We start from the raw sequence: 12,762 nt of genomic DNA, 5'->3' as shown, positions 1-12,762 counted from the left end.
TCTTTCCTAGAAATAACCGGTTCGAATGAATGAAGCCGAGAATTCCACGGCCGAATCATGAACCGTGATCGTCTTTTGGGCGAGACACAAGCCTAAGAAGAGAGATTCTTCCGAACGATGGTCACGTTTACTGGAAAACATGGCACGCGACCATTCTCGAGTACAACTACGTTATACAAAAATTCTTAAGTTGAGTATATGACGTTTTTGTCATAAAAAGAAGTTCTGAAATTCTCAAGCATAGAATTCTTAAGTACGTGATAAGATGCAACTAGTAGTTGATCTTTTATCGACCAGAATGATGGTTGCTAAACGTATCGAGTTTCGTTATGTAGACGCAGTTGGAAAACATAAAGCGTTAAATGGTTAAGAAAGACGCGGGAACGGGTATCTCTGTGAATGGGAGTGAGTTATCAGGCTGTCAGAGTGATTGATGATAAGAGCTTATTACGGACATTTATCGCGATTCTGATAAGGGGAAGAAACGAGCGTAGCTCGTTAAACGTCGCTTACGGTACCCTTCGTTATTTGTCGCGATAACGATTGCCTATCCTTGGTGGTGCACGCAAATGTGATTTAATTGATGTCCCTTGAAATCGATATGGAATCGTTCTATATTTACTGACGACCTTTTTTTTTGTAACAGGATCCAGTTTTGCGTCTTGGAGAAAATAGAAAATTTTTAATGGACACAGTGTAAAACTTAAAGCGGGCTTCTTATCATGTTCGTTTTATTTTTAAGGCAACGTTTTGACTGTAAGTTTGATATAATTATAAGACTGTTTGACTGTTATAATAGATAGGTTTACATTCTTTCAGACAATTATAGCGATAGGTCCGAGGAATTTTTATTTGAAACCACTTGATCAGTAGAATTTCTAATTTAAGTTTAACTTCTAATTCGACTTGAAATATCCTCTCAAATTTCTACGCTTGTTCTCATTAATCAAATCTTTCATTTCAACTCCTTTGAATTCAAATAGTTTATTAATCTGGACGTGGTTCAACAGTGCTATACTTTTTTAGCTATCTCCTCATCTCCGCATAATGCGACCTAACTTAGGATTCAGATTAATCATCCCAACCATTCATTAAACTTCCATTTATCTCGTTTTTCCTTCCCATAATACCGACTCGTACATAACACGGCGGTTCATTAAGAAGCGTAATCAAATGGAACAAGAACACGAATGAAAATCTCGTTAATGAGAACTCCTGCAAAGGATCGGAAAAATGTAATCGATGATGTGTGTAGTAATGAGAACAGACGGTGGCTAATCAAAAGTAGGATTTATCAGTGGCAATAAACGGCCACGTGTTCGAGCACGTGGTGTGCCGTGCACGTTGTATAGCCCCCACGATTCGAGGGTAAATCGCGACCCTAACAACTGGCCTGGTATAAGTAGACGGCTCGGTCCAGGTGGTCTTTACCCCTGGGCCATTTTCGAAAAGGTCGAATCAGCCACGCAAGATCTAAACCCTCGTCCGCTTCTCTGATCGATGATTGATGTTTTAAAAGAACCATCATCATCGCCGTCATTTCTCCATCCGTAAAACGCATCCATCGTTTTTCTCTAAATCTTTTCTTTCTTCTTTTTCCTCTTTTTCTTATTACATTCGGGAGAAATGGTTTTCGTTTCTTCGTGAAGAATCCGTGAAGCGTATTCAAGCCGGCCGCGTTTAAACAGCGAATAAAAGAAGAAAATAGTTGGTAGTTACGTTTGTGGCTTATGCGTGTACCTGGACGGCTAAACTTCCGGCGGAATCGGTAATAAAAGAGGCGAGTATTGGTGGGAGTAATGATATAAAGCCACGTCGCTCGTATAACTCGCTCGTAAATTCTGTCCGTGGCCCGGATAGATACTGGGACAGGCACGTATGCACGATCCCGATGCTTCCGCGGGAATTACGATGACGTTTGAAACGAGTTTGTCTTTCAGACGGGGAATATCAGCTCGATATTGTCTTGAGGACGTTTCAAGGGTGGAAACACCATACAGTGCGAACTGATTTTCATCTTGTCAAACGCTATTTAAGAATTATTTCTTGGTTAGAAACTTTTTTATACAATTATACAAATTAATGTAGTATCGTGGACGAAAGGCCTAAGAAATATCGGGCGAACTATGAACAATGTCGCGAGAGCCGAGGCGTCATCGGGCCCATCAATGTGTCATCGGTCTTTTCAAGTGCATAGTTTCGTGGAAAAGACCTACGTGACCCTAGCCACGAGCGCCTGCAGAACACGTGTGCGGTGGGCCTAGGAAAAAGACAACAGAATGCGGCAACGGCCAGAGCGTTAGTCGAAAAGCAGAGAGTGCGAGTCGAGAAGCAGAGTGCGAGCTGAGCGGAGACAGAGGTTGCGAGTGGCGTTGCCGAGAGAGTGTGGATTGCGCTGTTTTCTGTGCGTTTGGCGTGAATAGTTCAGGTTGAACAACAATCGTCTTTTTCTGTCTGATTAACATCTCTATTGTCCACTCTTTGTAAACACATTATATCACGATATTACATTAATAGTTTGAGTTTTTGCAGATGCAAATGTAATATAACGTATTTTATGTAGTGATATGTTAAAGAGAGAAGATTCTTAAATTATAGCAATTTTATTGAGTTGCGTAATTGAACTAATTTTATAAAGAAAATTTTATCAATGCTAATAGTATCTTTTACACAACACACAGTCACAAGTTTGACAATAAGATAAGAAATTTTATAAATCACAAACAAGATAATTATTCTGCACGACTTAAAATTGTAAGAAATATTTATGTAGCAGAAACCAAACCTTTATTCTTCCTTTCTTCTTCTCTCACTCTCTTTCTCTTTCCTCTCTTCCTACGATATAGGAAATTTATGAGATTAAATAATATTAATCGTGTTATGAATGCTACATTAAATAATTGTCCAAAGATAAATCCAAATATATACGAGATCAGATAAGAACGTTAAATAACCTGATCGAAATAGAACGTCCAAGTTTCGCTTTCTGAGTCATGATCGACCTACGTGTGCCGATTTTATCTAACATCTGATATAATGGTTTCGCTTTTACTCTTTGGAATACGTTGATTAGTATTGGAGCAATGAGGTAAATGTTACATGACCAGTTACAAACTGTATCCTATGATAGTAAAACTTATCTTCCAGGTTGATATTTTTCTGTACAATCGATGCGATACATAATCCTGACACTGTTGAAACAGTAACATTCATAAATCTGTAAATTACGTAGCAAGAATTCTGTCTTTCCTTATTTCACAAACTTAGGATTGTAATTAGTCGGCATATCTACGATCGACAAGAAATTTCTAAATGTAGCAAAAGTAATAAATTTAACCTACATTCCTTAGATCATTGTAAGTCCGATTATGGCCTTGTATTCTTAAATAAATTTTTTATCTGTAAGGCAGGAACGAGATAGTTAACATTGCTATGCATGATTAAAATCGACCCGTGAAAGTTGGAGGATCGCAAGTTTAAAATAGAAGCGATTAACTAATCATGATAATTCTTATCACGATAAGTATTAAAATTCGAATGAATGGCGACAGAGTGATTCGATGAAACGAGAACGATTTCGAAGAAATGGAAGAAACAAGGAAAACAGGCGTGAAGTCCATGATCCACGAAATTCATGGACTCTTGGATCATTGAATCTCGACCTCTCTTCTTAATGAATTTCCGTGCTCAGTTTCAGTCGTTAAGGCCAGGATGCGCTTTTACTTATGCCCGTCATTAAAAAGCCGCGCTACGTGGCGCAGATAAAGGGAGAACGTCGTTCGCCTTTTTTTTTCTTCCCTCTTCTCCTTCCCTCTCCTTCTTTTCTTTTTTCTCTTCGCTCTTCTTTTTTTTTTTATTACCGGCTGTGGCCTGTTCCATGGCTCAGGGCAGATTTATTTCCGACGAGATAGTCGGAAAAATGAGCTCGCGGACAGAGAGATGCAAATGCGCTCCTGGTACCGCCTCGCTCCGTTAGAAAAATGAATCCTGGCCGGGGTTCTTTTCCTGTGGAAAAAGACTCGACGCGACTCTTTGAAGTGGCTCGCCAATCTACCTTCTTCTCGTTCGATCGACACCGATTGAAAATTGTCGGTCGAGTGTGTGGCCTGTCACCAGAAGATACTCTACAGTGACTCACGAAAGTATTTGAACAGCCACTATAGTAAATTTTTATGTATATATCGTGTACGTTATATAAAACATTTTGGAATTTCTAAACATTTTGGGAACTAAATAGAATACATTTACCTACTCCATATTATTCTTGATTATACATGTAACATTTATTTATGATCTAATAGATGCGTGAATTACGTGTATTGTAATATGTGATAGTTATATGGAATTCCCTGAGTGGAATCCTGTTAAATATTTTCTGGAATTATTTGGTCGAATTCACCATGTGGAATTTCGTGATATGGAATCGCTGATCGCAAAGGGAACGTTTAGAGACGAATATAACTAACCAATGGACTGGTGGTCTGTGCTGGTTTAATTAAATTTATGGAACGTAATATCCTATCAACTTTGTTGGAAATCTGAGCATGAAGTTTGTGCATTGTTAATAGTAGTTTCTAAATGCTATTTTCATCCGCGATATATCTTCAGAGTAGAATACGGAATACTGTTCTTTGTGCAAAGAACGTAATATCGAAGAATCCAGATCAATCAATCAATTTTCCAAATTACAATCACATCAATTTTCAATCTCTTGGTCCTTCGTGCGACAACTAGGTAGTTTATGTTCACCTAATTCTTTTACCATTCTAGGTTTTCAAAGCACTTGAAAAAATTCCAAGATACTTATCGAAGTCTATACTATGTTACGCAATCGGTTTCTAAGTGACACGTTCAAAATATTTTGCAAAAGAAAAAAGAAAAATTCGCTTTAAAGTGGAATACGAATGAAATTTTGTCAAGTCGTGTGCACAGTGTTAGCGGAATATTTCATTTCAAAGGAATATGAATTTAACCAATTTATTCTTCTCGAAAAAGCCCACGACAGCAGACCACATCGTTTTACTATAAATTAGTACTCCGACATCCAGCACCGGAATTTCCTCTTTTACAGTTAGGTCCGTGTAAAACACGCTTGTCTCTCTTTTAAACGCGAGATATTACAATCGGAAACTTTTAATTGGGCCGAGAATTTATAGCTAGCTACCGTACGAGTTTCCCATCGAGTCGTTTTCTCTCGAAACGAGACTGCCGATTATAATCACAGCAAATTACATTACGGTGGAAGATGGCCGTGTTCGACGCGTTTTTAACGACACGATCAATGACACGTGTACACACCAGGAGAACAATAAAATCGTGGCGGGATGTTGCGACTCGCGTGGATGTTCCTCCAGGTTTACGAGCGTAACCATCGTCGACGTCGTTAGTGGCATCGCGAAACTCATTTTCCACGACGATCGATGAGCGCTCGGAGATCTTGCAAGCTTCTACAACTTTTCACAGATTCACATGTGTACGCGTGTGTCTGTAAAATACGATGCCACGGTCCCGGCTGGCCATTATGCTCGTTTCTTTTTCTTTCAAGCCATGGTCGCGAATAATAAATAAGCCAGCCAAGAAACCGAGAGACCTGATAGTTCGATACAAATGCAAAAGTCCAACGTCTGACGAGAGATACGAATATACCAGGATTCTCTGCATTTTGATATTTCAAACCGTACAATGAAATGTCTCGTCAGCGAACGTTTCATTTCGTAGAGCGGTGGAAAGGAGGAATGAGTTCACGCACGTTTTTGGTGTTCGCGAAATCATTCGGAATAATTAAGTGACCGACCTCAAGTCGAATCATTACGTGACTCATTCTACCGTGCATTAACGAGCATTCTGCTCGAGAACGGGAACATTTAGTATTGTTCTCGAACGGATAGGAAAGCCTTCTTTGGCAATTGACGGCAAAAAGATGGTATGCAAACTTGTAGAAACAAAGGAATTTGATAATTTTCATTTATGCAACTGTTTTTAAAATTATTATACATATTACAATATAGGGGGCAACAGTAACGTGTACAAGCAGATATAAGGCGATTTCTTATGAAAAAATAAGAAGAAAATGTGGAATAAAAATGTTTCATACGAGGCTCCGTTCTCGAGAAAATCAATTTTCAAAATTTATCGGTTATATCATGAATTTAGCTAATTATCGGCATGGTATGAGTAACGATCAACGGAGGATTATTCTACGTGCAAAAATAAGTCAAAAACGTGGAATAAAATTCCCGTTTAAGGCCTCATTTTCAAGAAAATGGAGTTTGAACCTCTTTTGTTAAGAATTGACCTACTACGCTATTTAATAATAAATTTCCATATTTATCTTTCTCAGAAACAAAGCATCTTGTGGAAAGATTTTGCTCTACATTTTCGATTTGTTTTCACACGTAAAATAACCTCCTGTCGATTATTTGTTCCCGTTCAGCATTAGCCATGTTCAAGTATACTTGATAAATTTTCACGTTCGATTTTTTCGAAAGCAAAGCGTCATATAAAATAATGTTCTTCTATATTTTCTTTTTATTTTCTCGTAAGGAATCAGCTTATGCCCGCTCGTACGTGTTATTCAACCGCATAGTAACTGTATAGTTAAGATATAGTCAAAATATATTATATATCCGTTAAGTGTAATAATTTTCTCATTTAGTAGCATTAGCTTCAGAGATGAATTCAAATGGAATTTTATCCTATTTGTTATTTTATTACGTGCATCATGTAAATTCCGAATTCGATGAAATTTTAAATTCCACTCTAAGATAGCTCACGTATTTCGATTGAAAGCACCGTTCCAATGGAAGTTCGATCGTGCGGATCAAACCACGCCGAACGATATTCCATAAAACCGAGGTAACGCGATACAGCTCCGTTTCCCGTGATATCGGTATCACTTTTCGCACCGTACGAAGAGTCTAGGCATTGATAAATTTTGACTTTCCATTATTCGCGTACGGAGCTGAGCTCCGATGCCCACTCGAAGATAAACGATTTATGAAACCTTGAAGGGGGTAACCTTGGAAAGTTGGAGGAGGTTATTGACTATGAACACTGAACACCACGACGGCCAACGCAAGGTTTTTCATAGCTGGTTTCCCTTCCCGAGAGGTCTTTTCGTCGTCGATTTCTTTAAACATCGAGTGTCTTCGATAATAGAGAAACTCAACGGAGCAGAGAACTTGGATGCTTGAACAGTTTATAAAGGATTTATAAAAGGAAATGAACCTTTGTGATCGAGAAATACGTTTAACTTTAGGTTTCGGCGAAGGATTTTTTGACTCTTGGATTATATTATCCGTAAAATTATTTTATATAATTAAGTTAGCTAGATTTGACAGATATAATTTTTGGGAGAAATTTTGGATACCCGTTACAATCTAACGCTAAAATTTTGTTCAGATTTATAAGTAATATACTATGCTAACGATACAATTCATACAGTTATCCAAGCATAAAATATTATAGTTTCGGTTCGATAATGTTGACCAAATCACCACGAAGCGAGTGTATTCACTCTACCGGTGTATCTAACACCAATTGCACGTTTCTACCAATGTACACGCCAGCATAATCTCACGGGCGTACACGTTAAGAGATTAATCAAAAGGATTACATGCTTTATAATAAAAAAAGAAACAACTTACGATGCAAATAGATATACTACGTATTCTTTATAAAATACAGGTATTGCTATTTTATTGCATTAAATGATTAAAATCCTTCCTGAAACGAAAACAATCTCAAAGCTCAATAAATAGAGACAACAAATATTTTAATCGAAAAAATTCTAGAGAAAATTGAGTTAATCGATATTGACTAAAGAATAGCTCGTAGACCGATTAACAGAAACCCGATCTCTCGTAACATAGTCGAGCAGATTGTAATTGGCAGTCAGTCGGCCCTTGCAAGTCACGTTTCCGTTGGAGCAACGATATTCCAGGCGATCCATGAACGGAAGCGGCATCGTTCTCGCGGCACGTGTTACAGCTGGAATCCTCTGTCACTCTGGCTGAAGAGTAAGAGAAACACAAGAAGTCGAGTAGGACAGAAACCGGGACGAAATATATCTCAACGAGTGCGACCAGACGATCGCCGTTCAAGCGAACGCACTCTCTAGCCGTGGGCTTAGCGTGGGCCCGAGACCTTGTCTATTTATAAAGTATACAGTGTATATGCACACACGTGACGGCGTAACGCGTCACGATTCCAGCGATGCCGGCCAGGTAGCGCGGAAAATCGAACCGCAATAAGTGATTGGTAATTTCAAACCGTTCTGCAAGGCTGTTGTCCTGACACAGAACACGTCTCAGATCGTACAGGTGCATAGGTGGTATTTAACATATCTTCGAGCGAAAAGCTACGTGAATAACATTTCTTAGGTAAAGAACGACTCTGCCGTGGCCTTCTATTTTCTATCTCTATTTTTATTTCTTTTTATCGGTATTTATATATCGCAATTTCACTTTCGTTTTAAGAGCGTCTTAAGTTCAAGTGTTGACTTGAACATAAGAAAGTTTCATCTATCGATTCATTAGTCAGATCAATAATCTACAACGAATTGATATGGTTTTTAAATTGGAGAATTTGAAAATTCCAAAATTTCGAACGTTCGAAGCTTGACAGATCAAACAAAGTAACTTAAGTTCAAGTGTTAATTTGAACATAAGAAAGTTTCATCTATCGATTCATTAGTCAGATCAATAATCTACAACGAATTGATATGGTTTTTAAATTGGAGAATTTGCAAATTCCAAAATTTCGAACGTTCGAAGCTTGACAGATCAAAAATTTAACGATACGATAATTTGCTAATATGAAGAAGCCGATGATTTACAAATTTAACAGCTCGATCGCGATGTAATCGGATTTCATCGAAATGTGAAAATTCGGGAACTCGAAACGTAATTGTTAACAAATTTAACCGCTTGGCAGTTCCATATTTTTGAATATTAAAGTTTTTTTAAATTCAACAATTTGAGTATTCAAAAATTCAGATATTTGTACTCGATTAACTTCCTACGAACCCATTTTCTTGCAACTCATGGTCGACTTATAATACCCTTACTTACCTATAATATTATTTGACGTATAATAACAGTTTCACGGATAATGAGCGAAGGATGGTTCCTCGTCCAAGAGTCAACAGGGTTCCAAGGGCACTTGTTCGATCAGCGCGGAAAGAGTTTCGTAATCCGATCGGCGACGATGTTACAGAATATTACTGATTGTATCGGGCGGTGAATTTATTGGGTACGCCGCACGGTGGAAATTTATGCGACGGAATTCAATTTACATTTATGACGGGGCTGGCCGCGTCGCGGTTGCGGCAACCTGTGCCCGCAACGAATAAACAACCAGCTCTTTATAATCTCGACCATCGTTGCTCGTCAACGTGAAACTCGATGTTCCCGTACTAATAATTCACACCTATCGGTGCTGGTTCGAGCTGGAGAATCGTGACTCTTTGTGAAAGATTTCTTCTGGCGAGTAGAGACGTGTCAAAAGGAAATGTCAGCATTATTGTGAGCAACTTTGTGTCGTAATTACGCTGATGGATTCGCGATGACAGTCTGGATGGATTTGCGGCCTATTTAACTCGGATTTACGCTACTTTCATTGATCAGGTTTCTCTGAACGTGAGATTGATTATTAGGGACTTTTACAGATTCTTGAGAGAAGTAAAAAGGATTTGGAATCTTTTAATTTTCAGACGTTCGAAGTTTCAAACTTTCATACCACCGAATCGCTTAATTTAAAAATCTTTAATTTTTTGAATTTTCGAGATTTTGCGTTATTGACATCTTTTATTCTTCTTTTCCTTTTTCTTTATTGTGTTCATAAAAATATGAACTTCCATAATTATTCGTAGTGCGCAAGTAAGATAATAATTCTTAAAGGTTTCAATAATTTCGCTATTCAGATTAATTATTCGTAAGTATCCTAAGACAGATTTATCGGTGATTAATGAACTCCATATTATACTTGCTTAAATAGTATGGATGGTACTTGAAGGTGGTCCTTGAAATTGTTAGTTTAGTTTAGGTTAGGCTCGTGCGCGGGATCAATTGATTGTTCAAGGCTAATCGAGAATGATCATGGTATTTATAAGCTTGGTACGTTTTATGTTTTATACTTGTAAATGATAGAATGATATAAACGTAGATGCAATTATTGTAATTGCAGTATAAATCACATTAGAAAACGATTTTAATATCTATGGATATACTAGCTAAGTTAGTTAGTTATTACTGAAGGCAGTTATGAGAAGAATTCTTACGAAATTCCAGAGAATTTCCAAAGAATGATAGTTGAGGATGATGAAGTCGTTGACATAAATTTTTCCATCATTTCTTCGTTTTTTTCTTGAAAACGATTATTATATCGAACATATAGCAGCGCCTAAATTATTCGTGCTCGCGTTTTCTGAGTCAGAAAAATCACGAATGATCGAAAACTATATGAGAAAATTATAATAGGATAACTTTTCCCTGGTTTTCTGCTTTTAACTATTAAATTACTACTAAACGAAACTGCTGATGAAAATGTAAATTCCTAGATTTATAGGTATTTTACCTGTCATTTAAAAGTCAATATCTGTTAAATATGCACGAGAGAGGTAAAAATAGTAAACTGTAAACCAAACAGAAACATTTTTTAACAATTTTTTAATTGCTTTCTATCCGTGACATTGTTCAGTTATGTCGACGTTTATTTATTATTTTATTTATAAATTAACCCGTTAAGAGCTAACGACGCGTTATTTCAGTCTGCAATTTTCCTCTCAATGAATGTACACCATAAATTTCTATATTTTCTAGCATCGTTATTTCCTCCTCAACTTAGACCTTAGAACTTTATAATGACATTCGATCAATTTCAATCTCAATCTATAACCATTGTTTCTTTGAAAAACGCTCGAAATTTCACCAGCGTTGTTTCATCGATGATCTTTGTAAGTACACCCGCGAAACGTTTACGAGAGATGGTGATACCTCGAGGAACGTCGTAATAATTGATTAAGTTTGCGTTTGTGGCGGGGCATTGGGGGCGGTTGGGTGGCCGGTTATAGCTGTCGGGCAGCGGCGCTTGTTGAACTATGGAAACCGTTTCAGCCGGCTCGGCCTACTTAGGCCACCTTTGTATTTTTAGCATTAGGGTCACACCGTACGTCGTACGGTCGGCTACCGTGCCACACACCATCCTGCCTGCCTACCTTCCTTCCTTCCTCGCCATTTCAAAAGCGTAGCCGCCTCTTCTGTTTGTCGTGTGCCCGGCGTGACGTGACGCGTCGCTCGTGCGTGGGTGATTACAACGCAGCCCAATACAAGAAGAAAACACTTTGCTCGAATGAAGAGGAACAGGCAAGAACGCGTGTGTCGTTCAACCTACCTCGACGCCCCTCCCGAGGATGAAAGTTATTGGATAATTGGACGCGAGACGTCGCGCGTATATGTCCCGTAAATTTCAACCTCTTTCAGATTTTCTTGTTGTTCGTGTGAGAGCCTCTTTGCACGAACAACGTTTATGCGTTTCCAAGATATAGTTTATAGATGGCTGTTGCTCGTTGTGTTGCGTCGCGTTCCGTCGTGCTTGAAAACGACGTAATCGACTATTGTGAAAATACTACAACTACGCTATAACGAATGTGAACTTTGAACATTTTGTGCTTTTTAAACTTTACAATCTTTTAAATTTCATAGTTCGCAAACTTTTAAACTTTCAAGCTTTCAAATCCCAAAAAGGTTTCTGAATCTTTCGATTTTCGAACTATTCAAGTCGAAGTGGCTGCTGCAATACGTAGGCAATTCCACTTTCCACTCGCTTCGACGAAACCCAACTAAGAATCAAATATTTCTCTAAGAAAATTGTGCTATTATAAATTCGTCGACGACGTTAATTACCTATACGCACATAAATTTTTGTACTTTCGTAATTTTGCACCTTAGAGTACGAAACTCGCGCCCCTATCTCTCTTCCGATAAATAAAATTGATATATTAGAACTGTGTCCGTTATTTCTGTAGACGTTTCAATGACCAGATTCTAAAGTTTTTCAACATACGAATCTTCTGAAATTCCACAACTTTTCAATTTTGTAGAACTTGGAATTTTCAATCGAAGATGGATTACACAGAGCTTACAGCCGGAAGCTTTGAATAGAAACGACAGTGCAAACCCATACCATAAAAATCTGAAAAATATTTGAATATTCATTTTCGAAAGCTACTATTCATGTACCTGTCTGACGAAAGATTAACTTTTGTATTTCAGAGTTATCGAAAGATCGCGCGACAAGTGAGTACACCAGATAGCGCACCAGCAGGCTTAGGCAGTCCACAGGCTGGAATAGGCGGGCTGCAACAGCATCAGCAACAACCGCAACAGCAAACGCAACAAACGCTTCATCAGCCGGATCCCATGCAGCAATCCAAGGACAATCTGAATCCCGCGGCGAACCAACAAACCGGGGCACTTAGGAACGGAAATCCTCCGCCTCCTGTCGTTTCTATGGTAAGTACACACTCGGTCTCCTCTTATACATTACAAGATACTCTGAACGTTATATGTTTCGAATATCTGTTGAAACGTGTGCTTAATGTTCTTCGAATCCTCCTCTGGTATCTATGACACGTAATCTCCCGTAAAACGTAGGTAAATCTTATCGCGGGGGAAATTTATTCATAGGGAAGAATATAAAACTGTAAGAAATTGCCATGTTTTGTGAATAAACTGTACATAATAGGAAGACACGTTCAGAGAA

At 38.2% G+C, this 12,762-nt stretch overlaps 1 protein-coding gene across 11 annotated transcripts in view; it reads left to right on the top strand.

The window, feature by feature from the left end:
* Positions 1-12,762, top strand: part of LOC126871324 (DNA N6-methyl adenine demethylase-like) — a 146,128-nt gene that overhangs the window by 101,215 nt on the left and 32,151 nt on the right. For 10 of the 11 annotated variants that reach the window (XM_050629978.1, XM_050629975.1, XM_050629980.1 and 7 more), the window contains one exon: positions 12,273-12,512. In XM_050629978.1, the coding sequence (XP_050485935.1) occupies positions 12,273-12,512 (240 nt within the window). Of the gene's footprint in view, positions 1-11,208; positions 11,460-12,272; positions 12,513-12,762 lie in introns of those variants that run through there. The other variant, XM_050629983.1, reaches the window with a different exon arrangement.

This window comes from Bombus huntii, chromosome 11 (genome assembly GCF_024542735.1).
Source record: "Bombus huntii isolate Logan2020A chromosome 11, iyBomHunt1.1, whole genome shotgun sequence".
In the NCBI taxonomy this organism is placed as follows: domain Eukaryota; kingdom Metazoa; phylum Arthropoda; class Insecta; order Hymenoptera; family Apidae; genus Bombus; species Bombus huntii.
The sequence above is the reverse complement of the archived record's forward strand: the minus strand, read 5'-3'. Positions and strand labels throughout refer to the sequence as shown.